At 42.1% G+C, this 26,791-nt stretch overlaps 1 protein-coding gene across 1 annotated transcript in view; it reads right to left on the bottom strand.

Annotated features, from left to right (window-relative positions):
• ADAMTSL3 (ADAMTS like 3) overlaps window positions 1–26,791 on the bottom strand; it is a 368,734-nt gene that overhangs the window by 253,208 nt on the left and 88,735 nt on the right. Inside the window, exon 4 of the mRNA XM_052659478.1 lies at window positions 1,173–1,300. Within this exon, the coding sequence (XP_052515438.1) occupies window positions 1,173–1,300 (128 nt within the window). The remainder of the gene's footprint in view (window positions 1–1,172; window positions 1,301–26,791) is intronic.

The raw sequence follows: 26,791 nt of genomic DNA, 5'->3' as shown, positions 1-26,791 counted from the left end.
AGATGCCCTGAGGGGAATGGCAACCCATTCCAGTATTCTTGCCTGGGAAATCCCATGGACAGAGGAGCCTGGCAGGCTACGGTCCATGGGGTCACGAAGAGTCAGACACGACCAAGCAACTGAGCACACACACACACAAAGTCATGGCAGCACTCTCCTCCTCCTCCTCTACTCTTGCCAAAATCTCTTTTTCTGAGTATGTACAGAGAAGGCAGAAAAAGCTGAAGAGCTTCCCTTCCTAACTTGAAGCCCTTCCAGTAGCAGCCAACCACAGTTAGGAGAGAGAAGACACAAATTCACACTGAGATAGACCACTTGGAAAAAATCATATTCTAGGCAAAATCAAAGCACTTTTTGAATACAGTAACAAGCATGGAAGCATTTTGGTTGTATGACAACAAGATGAACATGTCCATTCATGGTCCTTAATATATTCCTCTAATTCTTTTTAACAAATACAAGTACATACCATTTTTATTTTTTAATTTTGCCTTTATCTCTTTTGCCAGTGCATAAGTGGAATTTATGGTGTTGAACTGATCCTTGATTTGAATAAGGACCATTTATACCAGTGATTCAAATGGAACCTTGATCAAAATTTTGAGGTTAAGTAGTCTCATCTCCTCTATTCTTCCTCATTATTGCCTTGGCATTTATCACAGGATATATTTTTTATGGGGGCAGGGCATGAGGGATGATGCCAAGGAAATATAAAATGCTCTAATATATGGGGTTTGGCTTTTATATTCAGTTGTTGGTGATTGGGGAAGTACACACCACTTTTAAAAAGTAAAAGACAAACACAAATAAACCCCTCTTTTCCTATTGAAAGTGAAAGTGTCAGTCACTTCCAACTCTTTGGGACTCCACAGATGGTAGCCCGCCAGGCTCCTCTGTCCATGGAATTCTTCAGGCAGGAATACTGGAGCGGGTTGCCATTTCCTATTCCAGGGCATCTTCCTGACCCAGGGATCGAACCCAGGTCTCCTGCATTGCAGGCAGATTCTTTACCATCTGAGCCACGAGGGAAGCCACTAAATATTTAGACATTGCAGCTGTTATACCACCAGCACAGTACTTCCGAAAGCCATGAAGCCAAGTTGTCTTCCCAACACCGCCTATCCAAAGGGGCTGACGTTCCATGGAGAAGAGCAGATAAAGCTGCCACTTACCTGCCAGTCAAACATCTCCGCAGAGAATATGAGGCTCCTCCCCCACAAGTCCTCGAGCAGTCACTCCAGTCTCCCCAGGCGTCCCAGTTGCTATCTTTCTCTTCATCTGAACGAGTGTTTCTTGAGGTCTGGAAAGTGGAAAGCACAATAAATTATAGACAAAATGCTAGAGATATCCCAAAGGCTTTCCTAGTTTTCCCAGACTCTTAGTCTAAGCTGTTCACAAACACTAAAGTTGCCTGAAAGTGCTTTGCTTCAGAATGGTTACATCAAACACACACAATAGTTAGGGTTTTAAAAAATATATTTATTTATTTGTTTGCCTGCACTGGGTCTTAATTGCTGGTACACGGGATCTTTGATCTTTACTGGGGCATGTTGACTCTTAGTTGTGGCATGCAGGATCTAGTTCCCTGACCGGGGATTGAACTGGGGCTCACTGCATTGGAAACACAGAGTCTTAGCCACTGGGCCATCAGCGGAGTCCCACACATAAGACAGATTTATATGGAAACTAGAGGCACATGAATACCTTTCCACTTATGAGGGTTTTATCCAGATGGCTTCCTAGCTCAGATTTAAATGTGATATTTTATCATTTCAACATTTAAACACATTGGCTAAATATTAAAAATAATATTTAATATTATTAATTTTTTATAGCTTACATAGCAGGGTCCTAGCTTGTACCTTGGAGAAGGCAATGGCACCCCACTCCAGTACTCTTGCCTGGAAAATCCCATGGATGGAGGAGCCTGGTAGGCTGCGGTGCATGGGGTCGCGAAGAGTCGGACACGACTGAGCGACTTCACTTTCATGCGTTGGAGAAGGAAATGGCAACCCACTCCAGTGTTCTTGCCTGGAAAATCCCAGGGACAGGGGAGCCTGTGGGCTGCCTTCTGTGGGGTCGCACAGAGTCGGACACGACTGAAGCGACTTAGCAGCAGCAGCAGCAGCAGCAGCAGCAGCAGCTTGTACCTAAGGCATTCTCACCTCTGTCTGTCATATAGACTGGTGCAAACTTCAAGGAAACCTTTGTGCATGGGGATTTGTGGAACCCCCTGAGAGAGGGTCCACCCCAAGAAGACAAAATAGATAAAGCTTCAGGGTCCAAGAAAACAGAGGAAGTTCAATTATGAATACAGTTGGTTTAATTTGTATTCTGGACTTGCCACCATTGATTTATATCAATAGTGTGTGTGTGTGTGTGTGTGTGTGTGTGTTTGTGTTAGTTGTTCAGTCATGTCCGACTCTTTACAACCCCATGGACTGTAGCCCACCAGGCTCCTCTGTCCATGGGATTCTCCAGGCAAGAATACTGGAATGAGTTGCCATTTCCTCCTCTAGGAAATCTCTCTGACCCAGGGATCGAACCCAAGTCTTCTGCATTTCAGGCAGATTCTTTACTATCTGAGCCACGAGGGAAGCCCTTATATCAAGATACATTAGAGAAAAGAGAACTGGGAGAGTTTAAAATTTTTTTAATATATAGATGGATATAGGCTCAATGGTAAACAATCCATCTGCCAGTGCAGGAGATGTAAGAGACATGGGTTCAATCCTTCGGTCAGGAAGATACCCTGGAGAAGGAAACGGCAACCCACTCCAGTATTCTTGCCTGGGAAATCCCATGGATTTCCCACCAGGTGGGCTACAGCCCATGGAGTTGCAAAGAGTTAGATACAACTGAGTGACTGAGCATACATACACATAGAAATGAAAAGAAATGATGTGTATTACTTAAATAAAATCATAAAACTTTACAAAGAGGACTAAAGCAGACTCAAAGAAATGGAGAAACATACCATAGTCCTAAATAGCTGGACTCAATACTGCAAAATGTTAATTCTCTCCAAATTCATCTATAAATTTATAACAACTCCAATCAAAATCCCAAAAGGAGGTTTTCTGGACCTTAAAGAAATGGATTTGACATTTCTTTTTAAAAATTGGAGGTTAAAGGCAATCATTGAACATCCATAGAAGTTTGGAGAAAACAAACACCCATTCTAGTACCACCTGGCTTCATCAAATTGAATGTTTTGTCATGTTTGTGTCAGATCTTTTATGGGAGGAGTGCCCAGAGAAAAGTCAGAAATTAATTAAAATGTTAGCAGCCGCCACCTCTAAGCGGAAGGATGCTGAGCAATTTTACTTCTTTTTTATTTGTGTCTCTGCATTTTGTAAAGTTCTTTTGTAAAGCCAACACTTTAATATTTTAATCGAAAACAAGCAGGCAAACAAACAAAACCACATCCTGTTGACATACAGAAAAGCTGAAATCAGACAGGACTTCATAGGTGAGTCCTATGTTAGAGACCAGGAGAGTTTATGCAGGAAACCCTGACATCTAATAAACTGTAGCAAGAGACTCCACTAGATATTACACAGATTTCCTTAAGCCTTTAGGCCAAGTTACCTCATCCAACCAAAAAAATAAATAAAAAATTAAGAGCGGGATCTGCAGAAAGGACCTTCAAATGTGAAATGAAGAAATAATGACTCCTAGCAAGGAGGAGGTTTTCCAATAATTTTTACCCACATCTCACCAGTCAGTCAGTTTCCTGGCTTCTGACCAAGTCACCTATTTATAGCACAGTAAGCAGCCCTACTAGAGGCAATATTTCAGCAAAAGTCAAGTGAAAGGAAAGAATAAATATCTGGCAACTGATCAAGTCTGTCATCAGGGATAAGGGCTAATTAAACCCATATTATTTACTGTTCTAATTAGACCACTGTTCAGTTCAATTTTCTACACCAAATGTCACCACACAGAACTGTGTCCTGTCTATAATGTAATATAAAATAAAGTTTTAATTCATAAAAAATACAATAAGCAGTTTAATACATTCATCTGGGCTTTTAGGTCGGTGAGTTCAAATCATTTTAGGTAAACATTTAAAATATACACAGCTGAAATTGATTTTTCATTTTGTCACTTGATATACTGATAGGTTGAATGTGAAAAGTTGAAAAACATCATCATATATATTTTAAAGTGAAAGTTGAGAGTTCACTGCAATATTGTTTTAATTTGTTTTTATTCCCACTGTCCCATCTGTTCAGTTTAGAGTTTCTTTCCATAACTTCTCCACCTACACTTACCAAAAAAAGTATCTTGATTCTAAAATAACTAAAATAGGCAAGTTATAAAGGCAGGTCTTTGGTCTCTCTGATTGAATCAATAAGACATGTTTTTTTTCCCCTAAGAAAACAGAAAATGACATCTCAAAGGGGTCCTCGAGTTTGTCTCCTCTCTCTGGCCATGAAGACAGTCAGATTCTCCTTTGAAATGCCACTGCTATTTCCTACCAGCCAATCTTCCTGCCCATCTCATCTACTTTTCCTAAGAGTAGCAATGACATCCCATTTTATACCCACTTTTCATCTCTTCCATTTGATGCCAACAGCATGATGATAATGATGATAACACAAACATTTAGAAAAACAAAATCTCTTTTGGAGCTGAACAAAGTGCCACAGGGTCATTTCTGAACATTTATATTTGTGTGTATTCTTCCTTATAGCGAAAGAGAACTTGCTTCCCTGGAACTTTCAGCCTTCAAGAGCAGTGGATGGTGAGTCTCCATCCTCTGCTACAGAAGAACTCTTCTTGAGATTTCTCAAACCAGCTGGTACCCTCAATTGTCCCAGCTGTCTCGAGAATGTTTCCTCTCTGCGCCAGAGGGATGGTACGGGGAGGGAGATGGGAGGGGGGTTCAGGATGGGGAACACGTGTACGCCCGTGGCAGATTCATGTTGATGTGTGGCAGAATACAATATTGTAAAGTAATTAGCCTCCAATTAAAATAAATAAATTTAAATTTAAAAAAATAAAATAAAATAAAATAAATAAAATGTAGCATCCAGAGTATAACATTGCTATCTGAGAACAATACAGACCACACAGTGTCCCTATTCTCCAGGTTTCTTTTGATGAAATCTAAGTTTCCATCTCCCTTTATTCCCTCCCTTTCCCTTCCTCCCTTCCTTCCTCCTTCCCTCCCTTCCTTTCTTTCCCCTTTCTTCTTACCTTTTCCAGTCACATCATTTCTTGGATCTCATTATGGAGGCAGTATTGCATAATGGTTAAAAGTTGTATGACTCTGGTTGAGTCATAGCCTTCTTAGCCTTTCTAAAACTCATCGAAAAATAGAAATAACTTTACTCCAACAGTATTTAAATAAAATATCATCTATATAGACTGTATCACACAGCATCTCAGTAAAGGTAATAAGTGACTGTCTCAATCTCTCTCTCACTCAATGTCACTCAGTTGTGTCCTATTCTTTGTGACCCCAAGGACTGTAGCCTGCAAGGCTCCTCTGTCCATGGGATTCTCCAGGCAATAATAGTGGAGTGGGTAGCCATTCCCTTTTCCAGGGGATCTTCTGGACCCAGGGATTGAACTTGGGTCTCCCGCATTGCAGACAGATTCTTTACTCTCTGAACCACCAGGGAAGCCAGAATGTCTCAATAAGTATAAGCTAGCTATTGTTCTTCAAAAGAATGTCATTTTTTCTCCAAACAATGACAGGAGAGCCAGCTCTCTCCCATCTTAACTTAGGCAAGACTTAACATTAATCGCTACTGAATTTCCTTTTGTTGGTTTTGGCCCAGAATACCAGCCTGCCGATATCTGTTTGAACCCTGATCCTGTCACCCCTTTGACAAGTCACTTTGCTCAGCTTTGCAGTTTCCATGCTCCACCCAAGTCTCTGATACACATGCTAGACACAGCTCCCTCATCTTACGGAATTCCACATGCACATTTCTGCTTTTTTACAATAGTAAGCAGACCCTAATGCCAAGTAAGCAGCCAACTAATCAAACTTGGAATCTGTGAACACAGTTTAACATTAAAATAAAAATGTGAAACAAAAACCAATCGCCATCATCAAGCATTAGGAGGCAGGAAGATTGGTGGGGAGAGAAAAAGCCAGCCATCAGGAGGAACTGTATCAGAGATGCTGGGGTGGGGTCTGCATTCTTGGGCTGCATGTTGGTGGTGAGTCTCCTGAGAGAAGAGGTATTTAGCAGCCCCACTTTGGTCAGCTCCAGCTCTGAAATCTAGTGACAATAAAGTATGTTTGACTGATATTATTTGACCTGAGGGTCACCCTGAAGAGGCAACTTCTGTTTGTAAGTTGGGTACCACTATTCCCCATTCCTTCTTCTCAGACATCCCCATGAGCTGTCTGAAAAATGATTAAGTGATTAATTAAACTCCTTGTTATTAACATTTTATAAGGTAAGTTGTTATCTGAATCCTTTGTTGTTGTTGTTGTTCAGTCACTAAGTCGTGTCTGACTCTTTGAGACCCCATGGAATGCAGCATGCCAGGCTTCCCTGTCCTTCACTGTCTCCCAGAGCTTGGTCAAGTTCATGTCCATTGAGTCAATGATGCCATATGCTAACCATCTCATCCTCTGCCACCCTCTTCTCCTCTTGCCTACAATCTTTCCCAGCATCAGGGGCTTTTCAAATGAGTCAGCTCTTCGCATCAGGTAGCCAAAGTACTGGAGTTTCAGCTTCAGCATCAGTCCTTCCAATGAATATTCAGGGTTGATTTCCTTTAGGTTGGCTGGTCTGATCTTCTTGCAGTCCAAGGGTCTCTCAAGAGTCTTCTTCTCCAGCAACAGAATCTGTAACATCAATTCTTTGGCATTCAGCCTTCTTTATGGACCAACTCTCATATCCACACATGAACCCTATCCCTAGACTTTACCCCTAAGTCTGAGTCAACCAACATCATGTCACTCAGCAACCCTGTTCTGGGCCAGACTCTGAAATGTGCACAAAGAAAAAGCTGAAGAATCTGGTCCTGCACAAAGCAGCTACCATGTTTGTACAGAGTGAGCATCCTTGTCATAGTTGGTGTTGCCATTTTAATTGCTAAGTTGTGTCCACCTCTTTGCAACCCCATGGACTGTAGCCCAACAGGCTCCTCTGTCCATGGGATTCTCCAGGCAAGAATACTAGGGTGGGTTGCCATTTTCTTTTCCAGGGGATCTTCCCAGGTCAGGGACTGAACCCATGCTTCCCACATTGGCATGTGGATTCTTTACCACTGAGTCACCAGGGAGGCCCATCCTTGCCAATACCTTTCCTATATTGCTTCTAACATTCTCAACAAACCCCTGAGGTGGATATTACCAATCCTCATTTTACAGATGTACAACCGCAGCTTCCAGAACCACATGCTCAAAATGTGGGGGAGCCCGCGCAGAACTCCTTCCTGCCTGACCCAGATGAAGCCTGCTTCTATTCCCAGGTGCTCCTTGCCTGCCCTTCAGGACCAGGAATCCAATCAAAAGAAGCAGCAACTTATCACCACTCCCAGTTGGCATTTCACGTCTTGGATCAAACAGATCTGCTGCTGCGATTCACTTGACCACAGCATTCCTTCCATATCTCAATGAAGTCTTCTTGCTTTCCTCCCCCTCTCTATGTTGTAAGCCTATTAAAAAAACAGAGACATCACTTTGCAGACAAAGATCCATATAGTCAAAGCTATGGTTTTTCTAGTAGTCCTGTACGGATGTGAGAGTTGGACCATAAAAAAGACTGAGTGTCGAAGAATTAATGCTTTCAAATTGTGGTGCTGGAGAAGACTCTTGAGAGTCCCTTGGACTGCAAGAAGATCAGACCAGCCAATCTAAAGGAAATCAACCCTGAATATTCATTGGAAGGACTGATGCTTAAGCTGAAGCTCCAATACTTCGGCCACCTGATTCTGAAGAACTGACTCACTGGAAAAGGTCCTGATGCTGGGAAAAATTGAAAGCAAAAGAAGAGGGTGAGATGGTTAGATGGCATCACTGACTTGATGGACATGAATCTAAGCAAACTGCAGGAGATAGTGAAGGACAGGGAATCCTGGTGTGCTGCAGTCCAAGGGGTCACAAAGAGTCAGACACAACTTAGCGACTGAACAACAACAAAATGTTGCAAGCAGAGCTCCACCTACATTTTTCCAAAATATTTGATTTTATCTAAGTTATTCCATGAGGAAAGCCTGCCTTCTTTAACTTTTTATTTTGTACTGGAGTATAGCTGATTAACAATGTTGTGATAGTTTAAAGTGGACAGCAAACGGACTCAGCAATACATATACATGTATCCGTTCTCCCCTGAACTCCCCTCCCATCCAGGCTGCCACATAACACTGAGCAGAGTTCCCTGTGCTATAGAGTAGGTCCTTGCTGGTTATCCATTTTAAATACAGCAGTGTGTACTTGTCCATCCCAAACGCCCTAACGATCCTTTTCCCCCCATTCCTTCCCCCAGCAACCATAAGTTTATTCTCTAAGTCTGTGAGTCTCTTTCTGTTTTAAAGTTCATTTGTAGCATTTCTTAGGAATATTCTTGACCAATGTTCACAGCCAAGATGCATTTGTTAATTCTCTCATACACACATATACAAAGGGCTTGCAATGTTCAAGGTTCAGTGAGGATGAGGATCAGGTCCTCAAGACAGAGAGTAGCAGGTGAGATCAGAATCAGCCCTCAGTCACTGAGAGCCATAGACACAAGGGACCAGACCAAGTAGATGCTGAAACGGAAACAATTTCCACCTTGGTTACTTTCCAGTTTGTTGTTCAGTCACTCAGTCGTGTCTGAGTCTTTGCAGCCCCATGGAATGTAACCTGCCAGGCTCCTCTGTCCATGGAATTCCCCAGGCAAGAATACGGCAGTGGGTTGCCATTTCCTTCTCCAGGGAATACACTAATTCTGCTGGGAGCACTGGGATAACCCTCGAATGTCCCCATCAACTTCTCCGATGTAGTGGGATTGCAAGTGTGTTCTTATTTTTGACTCAAATTTATTTTCTAATTATAATGGAATTACAACACTTTCTATTTTCTTCCTTTTGCTTATTTATATCTTCCAGTTTTATACAATGAACATGTATACTTTATGCAATAAAACACCCAATAAAAGTTCTTTTTCTTAATGGGGAATAAAAACACTAAAGGGCAACCTGTGAAAACACATCCAGAGATGCAACATGTTGTGCTGTTTGGTTAAAACTATCAAGCTTCAAGATCTTTTAGGAAATCCTATTTTCCTAACTTAAGTTTTACCTAGGGAGTATTCTGGAAGAAAATTTTTAAAAAGTATATTGTTTACTCATTATATAATAGGACCAGTTAAAGCCAAGAATATTGTAGGAATAAGTGTGCTTACAATCTCATGAAGGCTTGAGGACTTCTTGCCTCCCTTGCATCCCCATGCATAAATCAAATCATAAAATATTTCCCTGACAAGTTCTTAAATCTGTGACTTATAATGAATAGTACAGTTCAACTAGTCTTACGAAAACGTTAGTAATTAAACACAGACTTCACATATAAGGTCGCTTATTGCAAATGCTACATTAACAACTCCATATTAAAAACAACTCAAAATAAAATAGGTTCCACTGGGATACAAGTGCCCAGACATCAAGTAAATGTTCATTCCAGTGTTACCACAAAGGTTATTTTAGGAGATGACAAACGGCTCAGATTTTTGTTAACAGTAAATACAGTTTTCCAGGTCAATACTACCTTAAGATCTTTAACAACAATTTCTTAATATGAATTTAGGGTAAATGTCACTCAAGCTGTCACAGTGATTCAATAATTCAGTTCAGCTAGAATACCTAAAACACCAACATATTGAAAGCTGTATGCTAGGCATACGCCTCTGTCTTCTCGGCTCATTCTACGTTCCACTGCTCCGCTCCAGTGGTCAGTGACCACTAGGATTTGGTCCCCCCTTTCCTAACCAAATGGCAGCCCACTCCAGTGCTCTTGCCTGGGAAATCCCATGGATGGAGGAGCCTGGTAGGCTACAGTCCATGTGGTCGCAAAGAGTTGGACACAACTGAGTGACTTCACTTCCACTTTCACTTTCCTAACCAATGTGTTACCTATTATTTTGTCATTGTTCTTCAGTTGCCAAGTTGTGTCCGACTCTTTACTACCCCATAGACTAGCTCTCCAGGCTCCTCTGTCCATGGGATTTCCCAGGATAGAATACTGGAATGGGTTTCCATCTCCTTCTCCAGGGGATCTTCCCAATTCAGGGATCGAACTGATGTCTCCTGCATTGGTAGGTGGATTCTTTACCACTGCACCACTAGGGAAGCCCACCTACCTTCTGAAAACTGAAAACCCTCCACTGATCCCTCGGGACACCTGTTCTGTACCTCCAGACTCTCCATGATCTGCTCTGTCTCATCCTTCAGCTCTAGTTCCTGCAGATCAGACTCATACCATATCCCATATTCCAAGCACACCATATTTCCCATGATTGCCCAAACGCATTCATCAAGTCCTGCTTTTGCAAACCCCCCAAAAAACGCCAAGACACTCCTCTTGGAGCAGCTCTATTTGCAGGTGACCAGTGAGTGAAGATCTAGGACCAACCAGCCCTCTTTCCCTAAAGCTGAGGTCAGTATAGTTTGGGAGAGCTTCTGAGCAAGCCTCTTGCTTCTTGATTTTTCCTGCCATCCTATCACTACCTAGGAGGCTGGCCCCAGGTCTGGAATTCCTCACCTCACTGAGTCTCCTTCCCTAGTTAGCCAGGCATAGACTGACCTGGTTATGTACTCCAGTCACCATCACTCTCAACTTCCTGGTACAGAGGTTGATGCAGCCTATTGTTCCAGTCAATCCTAAAGGAAATCAACCCTGAATATTCCTTGGAAGGAACTATGCTGAAGCTGAAGCTCCAATACTTTGGCCACTGATGTGAAGACCTGACTCAGTGGAAAAGACCCTGATGTTGGGAGAGATGCAGGGCAAGAGGAGAAGTGGGCGACAGAGGATGAGAAGGTTGGATGGCATCACTGACTCAATGGACATGAGTTTGAGCAAACTCTTGAGACAGTGAAGGACAGAGAAGGACAGGGAAGCCTGGCGTGCTGTAGTCCATGGGGTCACAAAGAGTAGGACACGACTGAGCGACTGAACAACAACAATTATTCTAGTAAAAGGAAAAAATCTCCAACAAATGTCATGAAGAGGTCCCAAATCATGGCAACCATAGCTTCTCTGTGTCAGAATGAAGGAAAACTAACTAAACCCTTCCAGACTTCTGAGAGTGAGGCAGGCCTTTCATATACAGCAACTTAGTCCAACATGTTAGGTGGGAGAACTAGGTCCCAGCGGGAAAGAGGGCAGATTCAGATGGCGATAATTTGAGGAGCGATTTATTTTTTATACATATTTTATTTTTAAAACTGATTTATTTGGCTGCCTGGTCTTAGTTGCAGCATCTGGGATCTAGTTCCCTGTTGTTTTGTTGTTTAGTTGCTAAGCTGTGTCCAACTCTTTGTGACCCCATAGACTGTAGCCTGCCAGGATCCTCTGTCCATGGGATTTCCCAGGCAAGAATACTAGAGCAGGTTGCCATTCCCTTCTCCAGGGGATCTTCCTAACCCAAGGATCGAACCCATGTCTCCTGCATGAGCAGGGATTAAACCCGGGTCCCCTGCATCGGCAACATGGAGTTTTAGCCAGTGGACCACCAGGGAAGTCCCTTGAGGAGCATTTTAAAAACACACTTTGCATACAGCATAAATTAACACAACATTATATATCAGCTGTACTCCATTCAATAAAAGAAAAGCTTACACACACTCTGCTCAGATGAGACAAGGTACAGGGAAACCTCAGGGCTGGTACAGTGCCCGGTAAGACAGTCCACATTACCTGCCTGGGCCGTGCTTGCAAGACGGGGTAAAGGCAGGCAGGGGCTACATGTAAAGGGGCTGGTGGATAGAAACTAAGGCCTTTGCTCAAGAATTACAAAGGACTTCCCTGGCAGTCCACTGATTGAGACTTCACCTTCCCATGCAGGGGGATGCAGGTTCAATTCCTGGTGAGGGAACTAAGATACCACATGCCTCATGGCCCAAAAACCAAAACATAAAACAGAAGCGATACTGTAACAAATTCAATAAAGGCTTTAAAAATGGTCCTCATCATAAAAAAAAAAAATCTCGGAAAAAAAAAAAAAGAATTACAGCCCACAGCAACCTCATAAAGTGAGAGCTGGGCAAACAAACACACTTCTCTCCTCCCTCAAGCCACTCCTCTGCAGTGCTCACTACTGGCCAAACCCAACCGGGAGCCAGAGGGCCTGGGGAGACCACTGATGCAGTCCGCACAGGTCAGCCTCCCGGGGTGGGTGGGGTATGCAGCACAGGGTGGGGAGCAGTGAAGAGTGGATCTGGAGGACCACGGGAAGCTTTCCAGCCCAGTAATTTATTGACTCACTGGAATATTTTTAAGCAGAGGAGTGACTTCGGTAAATTGTATTTTGGAAAAATTACTCTGGCAGGAGTGTGGGGAAGGACTGAAGGAGGAGAGCCTCACTTAAGTGCAGAGCTGGAAGGGCCACTGCATAGAGCAGACAGGAAACAAGAGCCCAGGCTAGACACTGCCAGTGTCTGAAAGAGGAGAGCATAGACGTGAGGGGCTTTGTTGTTCATTCGGAGTTTTTCATTGAGACAGAATTGACGTGTTAACGTTACATTGCGTTAGTTTCAGGTGTACAACATTGTTGTCATTGTTCAGTTGCTCCGTTGTGTCTGACTCTTTGTGATCCCATGGACTGCAGCATGCCAGGCTTCCCTGTCCTCCACTTGCTTGCTGCAGCTTGCTTAAGTTCAAGTTCATTGAGTCAGTGATGCCATCTAACCATCTCATCCTCTGCCGCCCCATCTCCTTTCGCCTTCAATCTTTCTCAGCACTCAGGGTCTTTTCCAATGAGTCAGCTCTTTGTATTAGGCAGACCAAGTACTGGAGCTTCAAATTTAGCATAGTACAACATCAGTTCAGTCACTCAGTCGTGTCTGACTCTTTGTGACCCCATGAACCGCAGCACGCCAGGCCTCCTTGTCCATCACCAACTCCCGGAGTTTACCCAAACTCATGTCCATTGAGTTGGTGATGCCATCCAACCATCTCATCCTCTGTCATCCCCTTCTCGTCCTGCCTTCAATCTTTCCAATGATTTGCTATTTGCACTCATTGAGAAATGATCACCATAATAAGTCTAGTTAACATCATAACCATACATAGTTATAATTTTTTTTCTATGTGAGAAAAACTTTTTTCTTAATTTAATTAATTTAGTTATTTTTGGCTCCACTGGGTCTTCACTGCTGCGTGTGGGCTCTCTCTAGTTGCAGAGAGAAGGCATTACTCTTCATTTTGGTGTGCAGGCTTTTCTCTTGTTGTAGAGCACAGGCTCCAGGGAACATGAGCTCCAGTACTTGTGGCACACGGGTTTAGCTGCACCACTGCACCTGAAATCTTCCTAGACCAGGAATCGAACCCATGTCCCCTGCATTGGCAGGTGGATTCTTAACCACTGGACCATCAGGGAAGTCCAGGAATACTTTTAAGATCTATTCTTTCAGACATGAAGTTTTAGGGGGCTAGAACAGTGAAGGGGATCAAACCTGTGTCTCCTGCATTGGCAGGCAGATTCTTAACCACTGGACCATCAGGGAAGTCCAGGAAAACTTTAAGATCTGTGCTTATAGACATGAAGAGCTAGAACCAGCGGGACCTGGTAGTTGACCAGAGGCAGGGAGAAAGGAGACCCTAGGATGACTCTTGGGCTTCCAGATGAAATGACTTGTGGGAGATGCTCATCTCATTCAGCTTCAAAAGCATCATCAATGCCATCCCTGAGGTGAGATGCTCAGTGGCCTTAGGTACTGCATTCAAGCAGTACCTAGATTACAGCTAAGATAAAGAGAGCAAATTGGGGTCCCAGGAGGAATCTGGCCTGTGGGTCTGATTCATCTAACCATAATTGTGTAGCTTACCACCAAAAAAAGGAATTATTTATAATGTTTAAAAATATGGAGATTTCACATAAAAATCTACATTTCTGACTTCTCAGGCAAAGGAAAGAGAAAATCAGTACAGGACTCACATCCCAACATGGTAATAATTCAAACAAAGCATGGCCACAGAGTTTGTAAGGGGCATGTGCCCTCTAATTTGTCCCCATTCAGCCACTACAAGGATTCACACTATGTGCCTTGTCCCCAGGGTTGCAACTGGGAGTTTGCCAGTAATGAATGACTGTCGGTGTGAAGGTAATCAGTTGACATGTGTGTTTGTAACTGATTTCAGATTCTTCAGTCTTGCTACAGAACATGTTTTAGTGAGTAAAAAATACACACACAAATAACTTAAAAATGGGCTTCTCAGGTGGCGCTAGTGGTAAAGAATCCGCCTGCCAACGCAGAAGACACAGGAGACACAGGTTTGATCCCGTCAGGAATTCCCCCTTGGAGATGGAAATGGCAACCCACTCCAGTATTCTTGCCTGGAAAATCCCGTTGATAGAGGAGTCTGGTGGGCCACAGTCATGGGACTTCAGAGAGTTGGACATAACTGAGCACAGCTTAAAACAAAAGAAGAATGCTTTGTTGTCTTCATTGGAGATGAAGTCCAGCAATGTGCTCAAGTTCAAGAAGTAGAGTTTAAGAAGTTATTCCATGGTGCTTAATGTCTAAACTCTACTCTCCTTAAATCCCTGGACTTTGTCCCTGGAGTACTTCACTAATATAATGTATTAGTGTATTTAAGAAGCTCAAATAAAAATTCCCAAAGTATAGACATATCATATTCTGGAATTCACCTGTGCTATCACTAACACAGGACATCATGGTCCCCAGAGAGCCCATACCAGGAATTACACAGACTACCTCTCCACAGCACCCCTACACAATCCCATGCTAAGGATGGGAACATCTAGGCTATTTTTGCCATGAGTGCAATGTTCCTGGCTACTACACAAGTCAGAAAACAATCATAACCTCCAACTGTAGCAAGATAAATAAATATAAGTGACCCCATACAACAGGGTTTGGTTTAGTTTTGACTGTATTTTTTGGTTAAAAAGAAATTCCTAAATACAAAGCTACTTTATATGAAGAAAGATTTGATAGATATTATTGATAATACTTTGGTAAGTTGGGGGAGAGTGGATACATGTCTATGTATGGCTGAGTCCCTTTGCTGTTCACCTGAAACTGTCACAATATTGTTAATTGGCTATATCCTAATACAAAATGTTTTCGGTGTTAAAAACAAATAAACAGAAATGAAATTTTTAAAAAAAGATTCTGGAAGGGGAAGAAATAGATCATATTTTGGGAAGTCATCCTGAAGCACATACAGCACAACAACAGGTAAGACTGAACAGAGAGGAAAAGCAAACATCGCCGAATATAAAAGCCTGATGGAGAGTAATGGCGGGCTAGGTGACCAACTATCCCATGGAGAACAACTAGAAAAGCAAAAATATCCTCCATAAATGAAATCAAGACATTTTCAGACAAACAAAAACAGAGAGAATTCACCACTGGCAGATCAGTCCTGAAGGAAATATGAAAAGGTGTGTTTAGAGGACTTCCCTGGCAGTTAAGAATCCACCTTTCAAGCTGGGGATGCAGGTTTGATCCCTGGTGGAGGAACTAAGATCCCACATGCTGAGGGGCCACTAAGCCCTTGCGTTGCAACTACTGAGCCTGCCAGCCTCAACTACCGAGAAGCCCGCAACAAAAGTCCCACATGCCACAACTAAGACCCAATGCAGACATAAATAGATATATTTTTAAAGGTGTTTTTAAGATAAAGGAAACTTGGAGATATGGAAAGAAATGTATAGCAAAAATTAAAATGGTAAAGAAGAATGTGGGTCATTCTAAATAAAGAGCAACTATATAAAATGGCAATTATTGTGGCTTATGGCATTTAAAATATCTCTATGGCATTAACATATCTGATAACAATGTCATATGAATCAGAAGCTTGATAAATGACATTAAAGTATCCTAAGACCCTTGTATTACCTAGGAAGAGGATAAAAGGGCTAATTAATACTTGACTTTGATGAATCAAGAATATATGCTTTGCTAAATGTAGAATTACCATATGATCCAGCAATGCTACTCTCAGGCATATACTCGGAGAAAACTATAATTCAAAAAGATACATGCCCCCATATGTTCATAGCAGCACTCTTCACAACTGCCAAAACATAGAAACAACCTAGGTGTCCATCGACAGATGAAAGGATAAAGAAGATGTGGTACATATATGCCATGGAATATTACTTGGCCACGAAAACAGACTGAAATAATGCCATCTGCAGCAACACAGACACAACTAGAGATTAACATACTAGGTGAAGTCAGAAAAAGAAAGACAAATAACATACGGTACCACTAACATATGGACTCCAAACTGTGGCACAAATGAACCCATCTATGAAACAGAAACAGACTCACAGACGTAGAGAACAGACTCAGGGTTGCCATGGGGGAGATGTGGAGGAGGGAAGGACTGGAAGTTTGGGAGTAGCAGATGCAACCTTACATATATGTTAGTATTGTTGTTTTTATTCAGTTGCCCAATTGTGTCCGATTCTTTGTGACCCCAAGAACTACAGCACACCAGGCCTCTCTGTCCCTCACTACCTCCCTGAGTTTGCTCAGACTCAAGTCCATTGAGTCAGTGATGCCATCCAAACATCTCATCCTCTGTCATCCCCTTCTCCTCTTGTCCTCAATCTTTCCCAGCATCAGGGTCTTTTCCAGTGAGTTAGCTCTTTGCATCAGGTGGCCAAAGTGTTGAAGCTTCAGCTTTAGCATCAATCCTTCCAATGAATATTCAGGGTTGATTCCCTTTAGGATTGACTGGTATACATTAGTATATATACAATAAAAACTGGAAAGCGAGTGGAGGAGACTTGCAAGAAGTCAAGTAATATTGACTAAAAATTAAACATGAAATTTTAAAACATAATAATCCACCCTCCCAATGTTTTTCATAGTCTTTTGTCATATTCTAAGAGATATCTTTGAGGAAATAACTTATTATTATTCTGTGAAGGAACTTTCATCCCAAGTTTGGCAAATCCTTCAATTTCACATTTCCTTATCATCTATTAAACTCACAAAATTTTGGATTCATGTCAATGTATGGCAAAACCAATACAGTATTGTAAAGTAAAATAAAGTAAAAATAAAAATTAAAAAAAAATCTTTAAACATAAAAAAATGTATATAAAATGGCATGCATCATGTGATGGCACTGTTACAGAATTATGTAGATTTATTTATCCTATTCAAACTCCTATTTACACATGTGTTTGAAAATGTCTAGAAATGCTATTTACAAAGTATGAGCATTATTATTTATTCTAGAAAGGATAAAGAAGATGTTAAAAGTCAAGTTATTTCTAGAAAATGGAATATAGGGTGATTTGTAGTTTTCTATACAGTCGGAGTTTAAAATAACAAAATATAATTTTAGTGTTAATTATTCTGATAAACAAATAAATCCAACCTGCATTCAAAGAAGTCATTCCACTGTGGCTTCAAAACCCAAGGCAATTCAGGATCTCCCTAATGAATGCTTGCCAAGAAGCCTTCATTGGAGGCTGGCATTCCTGTGAGCAATATTTATGGAAACTGCCTCAGGGCATCTAGAGGCTGCGTGAACAAGGCACACAGTCCAAGGCTTCCAGCCTCAAACATCTCAACATATATTCTAGAAATGAGACAGGCTGGGACCTGTGACCCTTTTGCGGCAGTGCTGCAGTGCTTGTACCTGAGCGAACGTCTCTTCAAGTAACAAAATGCAAAGAAACTATAACAGATTAAAAAAACTGGGTGTATGCACAGCTGTGGCAAATTAAGGACCACAAGATGCAACAAGACCAAAAAACCCCTACTGCCGTTTCTGAAGAGCTTCGAGCAAAAGCAGGGTACTGAGCATGCCCCCTGCACACAGCATCACCTAAGGGGTGGGCAGACCTCCTAAGCCACCCCTCCAGCCCAACGGTGGACATACCCCTACCCTCACCGCATAAAAGGAACCAGCTTTCTGGGGAGGGAGCAAGTGAACACGTTAATTGTTTTTGCTATTCCCTACAGCTACAGGAGCCCCAACAAATTCTTGCTTGAATTTCTTTTCTGGTTTCTAGTCAATTTCTATTGATCGGGGAAGGCCAAGAACCCTGGTCAATATCGGTTGGTATCAGAAGGATACTTGTTAATTGATTAGTTTTGTCCTCTGGGGCATTTGGCAATGGAGACATTTTTGGTTGTTGCAACTAGAACAAGAATGTTTTGACTAGCATCTAATGGACAAAGGCCAGGGATGCTGCTAAACACCCTCCACTGTACAGGACAGCGCCATCTCCCCTGCTCCCAGCAAAGAATTGTCTGACCCAAAAGTCAACAGTGGCAAGAATTAGAAACCCATTCAAGAAGGATGCATGTCCATATGACCCAGATGCTTTACTCTGATAATGACTTATGTTGGTTAAAGTGAAAAAAAATTCTAAACAAACTTAACAAGTAAGCATCATTAATGCCCTCAACCTTCAGCTAAGTCTTAACAATGCAAAATGCTTACTTTCACTCCCCACACTGGAACAAAATAATACCCTGCATATGTATAACACTTCTCACCATTTTAAAGCAGGTTCATGAAGATTATATACTTTCTTGCCCTACATTAAGAACTGCAGAATCATCGTAAGAAGCTCTTAATTTCAACATACCTCAAACTATATTCAAAGCCTTCAAATTTGACAATCCACAGTAGACTGTTCTTTCCAAGGAAAAAAATAAGCATAGACTTTCATGTTTAATGATATCGAGTTTTAAAAAAATTCCTTTTTGACTTCTCTCAGTGATTTACTTCCATCCATGGTTAGCCATTGCACATAGAAAAACACAGGCTTTGTGCCAACAACTCATCAAGAATATTACCCAGACCACATTGGAGGGGCACAGGCTTGAAATAAACTCCCACAAGAAATATTATTTGACAGCCATGAAAGTAAGTAATGAAAGAAACCAGCATATTGTTTTTATCTCATGCCTCTCCTTCTAGGATCAGCTGAATATCTGCATGCTCTGGGCCACCACGGTCACCCCAGGTAAAGAAAGAAAATTGAGACATTGTGCATATCTGAGACTGGTGACTCTGAGACTGGAAGAGATGACAGCAAAATCCCAGTTCCTTCCTTAGAACTTGTGGTCTCTGGTGGTCCAATGGTAAAAAATCCGCAGGCTCAATACCTGGGCCGGGAAGATCCCACGTGCCATGGACCAACGAAGCCCAAGCTCCACAACAGGAAAAAGCACCACAAAGAGAAGACTGTGCGCTGCAAAGAGAGAGCAGCCCCTGCTCACCACAACTAGAGAAAAGCCCTAGCAGCAACAAAGATCCAGCACAGTCAAAAGTAAATAAACAAATACATGAAAGTTTTTAAAGTAAGGATTGGGAACTTCCCTGGTGGTCTAGTGGTTAAGATCCTGTGACCCCAGTGCCAGGGGCCCAGGTTCAATCCCTGGTCAGGGAACTAGATCCCACAGGTCGCAACTAAAGATGCCTCTTGTCGCACCGAAGAGCTGGCACTGTCAAGTAAATTACTTTATAAAAAAGAAAAAAAAGGACAAGGAAGGATAACTACTCCTCAGCCTGGGAGGCCAGAAGTGTTTGCTGGGAAGGTATGACTTGAGCTGAATCTTTATGGTGTGCAGGAATTTAGGAAGCCTAAAGAGTGAACTGCTGCTGCTGTGCTGTGCTCTGTCATGTCCAACTCTTGGCGATCCCATGGACTGTAGCCCGCCAGGATCCTCTGTCCATAGAATTCTCCAGGCAAGAATACTGGAGTCAGTTGCCATTTCCTACTCCAGGGGACCTTCCCAACCCAGGGATCAAACTTGTGGAGAAGGAGGAAATCTTCGCATAAATTCTAGACAGTCGTATGCAGAGTTACCAAAGAAATATGGTAACATCTAGATGACTTTATTTTGGGGGGCTCCAAAATCACTGCAGATGGTGATTGCAGCCATGAAATTAAAAGACACTTACTCCTTGGAAGGAAAGTTATGACCAACCTAGACAGCATATTAAAAAGCAGAGATATTACTTTGTCAACAAAGGTCCATCTAGTCAAGGCTATGGTTTTTCCAGTAGTCGTGTATGGATGTGAGAATTGGACTATAAAGAAAGCTGAGCGCTGAAGAATTGATGCTTTTGCACTGTGGTGTTGGAAAAGACTCTTGAGAGTCCCTTGGACTGCTAGGAGATCCAACCAGTCCACCCTAAAGGAGATCAGTCCTGGGTGTTCATTGGAAGACTGATGTTGAAACTGAGACTCCAATACTTTGGCCACTTGATGTGAGGAACTGACTCATTTGAAAAGCCCCTGATGCTGGGAAAGATTGAGGGCAGGAGGAGAAGGGGATGACAGAGGATGAGATGGTTGGATGGCATCACTGACTCATGGACATGAGTTTGGGTGAACTCTGGGAGTTGCTGATGGACAGGGAGGCCTGGGGTGCTGCGGTTCATGGGGTCGCAAAGAGTCAGACACAACTGAGTGACTGAACTGAACTGAACTGAGAGATCTGTTATCATTTCTGTTGATTTTTATCTACTTCTTTAATATGACCTTATGTTTACACCAGCCTCATTTCAAGTGCTTGCTATATACACGTGTGGCTACTGGCCATCACATTAGACAATGTATATATAGAAAATTTGTCATTATAAGAAGTTCTATTAGATATCAGTGGTATAAATAATTGTTGAAAATATGGTCACAAAATTGAAAGCAAAACCAAAAACTTTTTTGGAAAAGAAAGTTTGCATGTGTATGTATGTATACACACACATATGGATTTAAAATACAATCTTAGGTTAAATAAATCTTATGTTAAGTATTTTATTTGATCATGAGTTTAATTAACTTTAAAAATATCCAGTGGGAATTTTTAATAATAGAACTTCAACTTTCAAAGTCATCAAAGATGATGAACTCAAGTAAAATATGATCTATAAAGCAAAGTAACAAGAATAAAGAAACATATCCCAGATTTTGGCTGTCCAAAAAAATATGAACATGATAAAAAGTAAACCAAAAGTAACAGAAATGAGAGTAAGTATTAATAAAATTAGGCACTTGGTTTTCAGCATTTTAATTTCTTTATATTTTCTGTAATTGGTTCCGTTTTCCACAATGTCAGTTTTGCTCTCCGTTGCTTCTCGTGCTACCTAAATCCTGTTATTGCATCATCTGTTTATATTCTTTCCTTAACTCTGAAGCTCCCTTTTCATCTCATTTTGTGTTTCCATACACTCAAGTGTTTTCTTCAATTTTATCAACAGCTTAAGCAAATGTTATTTAAACTGTATTTGTTTCCTGCAATAAATTACCTTCTAAATATTCCTGCTTTGAAATATAATTTTGTGTTCTGAGGCAGTTTTTTTCTGATTTCTCATGTTATTATTATTGACTTTTACTCATTGTACAGGGAGAAATCTCTCATAGGCTGGTGATTGTCCCACAAAGTTATGGGGTAGATTCTTGTTGACTGGACAGATTCCCATTTCTTACCTGGACACTACAGGCAAATTTCTTACATTTAGGCTTGGATGATGAATGAGGAATAGGTAGTGAATCAAGACTAAAAGTGGAAGGGAGGGGGCTGGAGGGAGACTCAAGATAGAGGGGATATATGTATACTTCAATTGATTCACTTTGTTGTACAACAGACACTAACACCACCTTGTAAAGCAATTATACTCCAATAATAAAATAATTAAAAAATGTTTAAAGCTAAAAGTAATCCCAAAGAGAGAATATCAGCTCCATAGTGTCTCCTCTACTTTCACTAGGGACACTGCATCAAAGAATGATGTTTCCAGATGTGTTTCCTGTCCATACCAGTCTCCACACCACATCAAGTGAACTTCCCAGCACAGCTGCTCACCTTCTTAGAAAGGACCCATACGTGCTGGGGAAAACCCACTTCAGAGAACGGCACAAATATCCACAGGTTTTTGTTTCATCTGTTTCCTTTTGAGCTTGATATTCCTGGACCAGGAGCTTCCAGGTATTAACTCACAACAGCCAACAAGTCTCCAGGAGCAATCACGTCCATCTCCCTGTCATCTATCTGAGACTTAATTTCAAGGCCACTTTAAAATTTGACTGTGCTTCTAATCCACTGGATGACCCCCAGCATTTAGTTAAGTCAGTATATGTCTTTTCTTTTTCCCCATAATAATATAAAATGCCAAAATCCTCAAAGATCTTGAAATTACATTCATCAGTAATTCAAAGCTACAATCCAAGTTAACTTGCATGAGTGCCAAGCCACTTCAGTCATGTCTGACTGTTTGTGACCCTGTGAATGGTAGTTTGCCAGGCTCCTCTGTCCATGGGATTCTCCAGGCAATAATACTGGAGTGGATTGCCATCTCCTTCAGAGGATCGTCCAACCCAGGGATCGAACCTGCATCTCTTGGGTCTCCTGGGCTGGTAGGTAGGTTCTTTCACCACTAGCACCACCTGGGAAGTCCTCTAGTTAACTGAGCCCTTCAGTTTACAGCTCGGTTGTCACTTTCTCAGAGGAACATTACCTGACTTCAGCCTATAATTATAGAGCAAACTGTGTGATTCACTGATTAATGTCTGTCTCATCAACTAGGCTGTAAGCACCAAAAAGTTTGGTATTTGATCTGGTTTCATCTGCCAGTGCATCTCCAGCACTTAGCATGGACCTGACCTACAAGAGGAACTTAATGAAAGTATTTACTAAATGAATGCATGAATCAATAATTTATTTAGTAAATGCATAGAGATGATACTTTCAATCTAATGTATTTGGGCGGAAAGTCATGTTTTGAGGTAATAAATCAAGGAATTAAAATTTCTCTAGTACAGAAAAATTTCTCTAGGAACCATTTTGAAAGAGAAGTGGGCCAGAGCCCTGAGCAGTGAATTTATCTCTTTTGTTTATTGACTGAAATTTGTTCTTCCCTAAAGTAGCCAAAGAATTGAAGCTTTTGAGTTGCGGAGCAGAGAAGACTCTTGAGAGTCTCTTAGACTGCAAGGAGATCAAACTAGTCAATCCTAAAGGAAATCAACCCTGAATACTCATTGGAAGAGCTGATACTGAAGCTCCAATACTTTGGCCACCTGATGTAAAGAGCCAGCTCATCGGAAAAACCCTGATGCTGGGAAAGATTGCGGGCAGGACGAGAAGGGGGTGACAGAGGATGAGATGGTTGGATGGCACTCCTAACTCAATGGACATGACTGAGCAAATTCCAACAGACTGAATAACTGAGAGTGCGTGTGCACACACACACACACACACACACACCTACACACACACACTGGGAGATAGTGGAGGACAGAGGAGATGGCACATCACAGTCCATGGAGTTGCAAAGAGTCAGACACGACTTAGCAACTGAACAACAACAAAGTAGCTGTTGATTCTGGTCATGACACCAAGCTATTCCATAGAACCCACAAGAGAGAAAAAAATATATATATATATACTACCCAAGACCTCAGCAAGTGTGGGCCCAAACTGGCTCATTTTTGCCAGTGTTAATCCTCTTTTCATTACTATTTAAGCAGAAGCTTAAGGAAAATTAATTCTGTCTTCTGTGGAGCTGGGTTGACTTAGCGGCTATGTTGTAATTGATAATGAAACAAAACCCTCAGGCTTGTAATAGCTGATACTTGACGCTGGTTCAGCTTGAATCCATAATCCATTGGCTTCAAAAGTCGTGTAGAAATATGGGGATTTGGAAGGTCATGAAAGTGGAGGACCCAATTAATATCTGAACATCCAAACTGAAGACTCCAGAAGTCTGGTTTTACATTAAACAAGCCTTTCACATCTTTTCCAAGGACACAATGAAGGAACATGAATAGGGATAACTTTAATGTGGAATCACAAACTGTTAGAGCTGGAAAGGGCCCCTCAGGCTTATCATGTTTACAGATGGTGAAACAAAGGGCCAAGAGGAAAAACTACACAGTCAATCGAGTGACAGAGGTCTTGGGTGAGAATATCTGCTTGCAACTCAGGACTCTTCCTCACTAAGCACAAAGCCCACTTTCATGAATGGTTAGTCAACTGCCCTCTTCCCATCTTTTCCCTTCTCCACTATTCATTCTAAACAGCTAAGCCAGATATGTCCCTTTAAAATATCGTTTCACTTTCTGACTTATTTTCTGACTTACTTCACTCTATATGGTAGACTCTAGGTCCAACCACGTTTCAAGAAATAATCCAATTTCATTTCTTTTTATGGCTGAGCCATATTCCATTGTATATGTCTTCTTTACCCATTCTTTATCCATTTCTCTGTCAATGGACATTTAGGTTGTTTCCATGTCCTGGCTATTGTAAATAGTGCTGCAGTGAACACTGGGGAACAGACTGGTACAAAATTGGGAAAGGAGTACATCAAGGTTGTATACTATTACCCTGCTTATTTAACTTATATGCAGCGTACATCATGCAAAATGCTGGGCTGGATGAAGCACAAGCTGGACTGCAAGGAGAAATATCAATAACCTCAGATATGCAGATGACACCACCCTGATGGTAGAAAAGGGAGAGGAACTAAAGAGCCTCTTGATGAAAGTAAAGAGGAGAGTGAAAAAGCTGGCTTAAAACTCAACATTCAAAACACAAAGATCACGGCATCCTGTCCCATTACTTCATGGCAAATAGATGGGGAAACAATGGAAACAGTGACACTTTATTTTCTTGGGCTCCAAAATCACTGCAGATGGTAACTGCAGCCATGAAATTAACAGATGATTGTTCCCTGGAAGAAAAGCTATGACAAACCTAGACGGCATTTTAAAAAGCAGAGACATTACTTTGCCAGCCAAGGTCCATCTAATCAAAGCTATGGTTTTCCCAGTAGTCATGTATGGATACGAGAGTTAGACCATAAATCTGAGCACCGAACAATTGATGCTTTTGAACTATGGTGTTGGAGAAGACTCTTGAGCCTCCCTTGGACTGCAAGGAGATCAAACCAGTCCATCCTAAAGGAATTCAGTGCTGAATATTCACTGGAAGGACTAATGTTGAAGCTCCAATGCTTTGGCGACCTGATGTGAAGAACTGATTCATTGGAAAAGATGCTGGGAAAGATTGAAGGCAGGAGAGGGGGACGACAGAGGATGAGGTGGTTGGATGGCATCACCAACTCAATGCACATGAGTTTGAGCAACTCCGGGAGTTGGTGATGACCAGGGAAGCCTGGTGTGCTGCAGTCCATGGGGTCACAAAGAGTGGGACAGGACTGAGTGTCTGAACTGAACTGAACATTTGGGTGCACATGTATTTTTGAATTATGGTTCTCTCAGGGTATGGTGCAGTGGTAAAGGATCTGCCTGCTAATGCAGGATATACAAAAGATACATGTTCGATCCCTAGGTTGGGAAGATCCCCTGGAGTAGGAAATGGCAGCCAACTCCAGTATTCTTGCCTGGGAAATTCCATGGACAGAAGAGCCTGGTGGGCTACAGTCCATGCGGTCTCAAAGAGTCAGACACGGCTGAGTGACTGGACACACGCACACTCTCACTCTCTCTCTCTCACACACACACACACACCCCACAGGGTATATACCAGTAGTGGAATTGCTGGGTCATATGGTAGTTGTATTATATATTAGTGAATATATGTGGAATCAAGAAAAATGTACTGATGAACCTATCTGCAGGGCAGGAATAGGGATCAGATAAAGAGAATGGACTTATGGACACAGTAGGGGAAGAGGAAGCGGGATGAGTTGGGAGAGTAGGATTAACACATATACACCACCATATGTAAAACAGAGAGCTAATGGTAAGCTTCTCTATAGCATAGGGAACTCAGTCAGTGTTCTGTGATGACTTGGCGGGGAGGGGGAGGTCTAAGAAGGAGGGGATACATGTATACATGTAGCTGATTCACTTCACTGTACAGCAGAAATTAGCACATCAGAAAGCCATTGCTGCTGCTGCTAAGTCGCTTCAGTCGTGTCCGACTCTGTGCGATCCCATAGACGGCAGCCCACCAGGCTCCCCCGTCCCTGGGATTCTCCAGGCAAGAACACTGGAGTGGGTTGCCATTTCCTTCTCCAATGCATGGAAGTGAAAAGTGAAAGTGAAGTCACTTAGTCATGCCCAACTCTAGTGACCCCATGGACTGCAGTCCACCAGGCTCCTCCATCCATGGGATTTTCCAGGCAAAAGTACTGGAGTGGGGTGCCATTGCCTTCTCCGATAAAGCCATTATACACCAATAAAAAAAGAATTAAAAATATCATTTCACGTTTGTCACACCCACTTACTGCTCAACTATTCAGTATATTCCTACTAGCCATAAGACAAAACCCAAAGTCTTCAGCTTGTCCATCAAGACCCTCCACCTTCTCCCCTCCTACCAGCATTCCCACATCACCTTTCTCTATGTACCAGCCACTACAGGTCAGTTTTCCTGGCCATCACTCATCATCACACTGGCTGTGCACAGATTTGCTTACACCATTCCCCTTATGGGGACACACTGATGCATGCTTGCTAAGTTGCTTCAGTCATGTGCTACTCTTTATGGCCCCATGGACTGTAGCTCGCCAGTCATGGGATCCCCTGAAGATTCCTCTGTCCATAAGATTCTCCAGGAAAGAATACTGGAGTGGGTTGCTGTGCTCTCCTGCAGGGGATCTTCCCCACCCAGAGACTGAACCAGTCTGGTGCCAGGGAGC

Source organism: Budorcas taxicolor, chromosome 21 (genome assembly GCF_023091745.1).
Source record: "Budorcas taxicolor isolate Tak-1 chromosome 21, Takin1.1, whole genome shotgun sequence".
Taxonomy (NCBI): domain Eukaryota; kingdom Metazoa; phylum Chordata; class Mammalia; order Artiodactyla; family Bovidae; genus Budorcas; species Budorcas taxicolor.
This window is presented reverse-complemented; position numbering and strand designations above follow the sequence as displayed.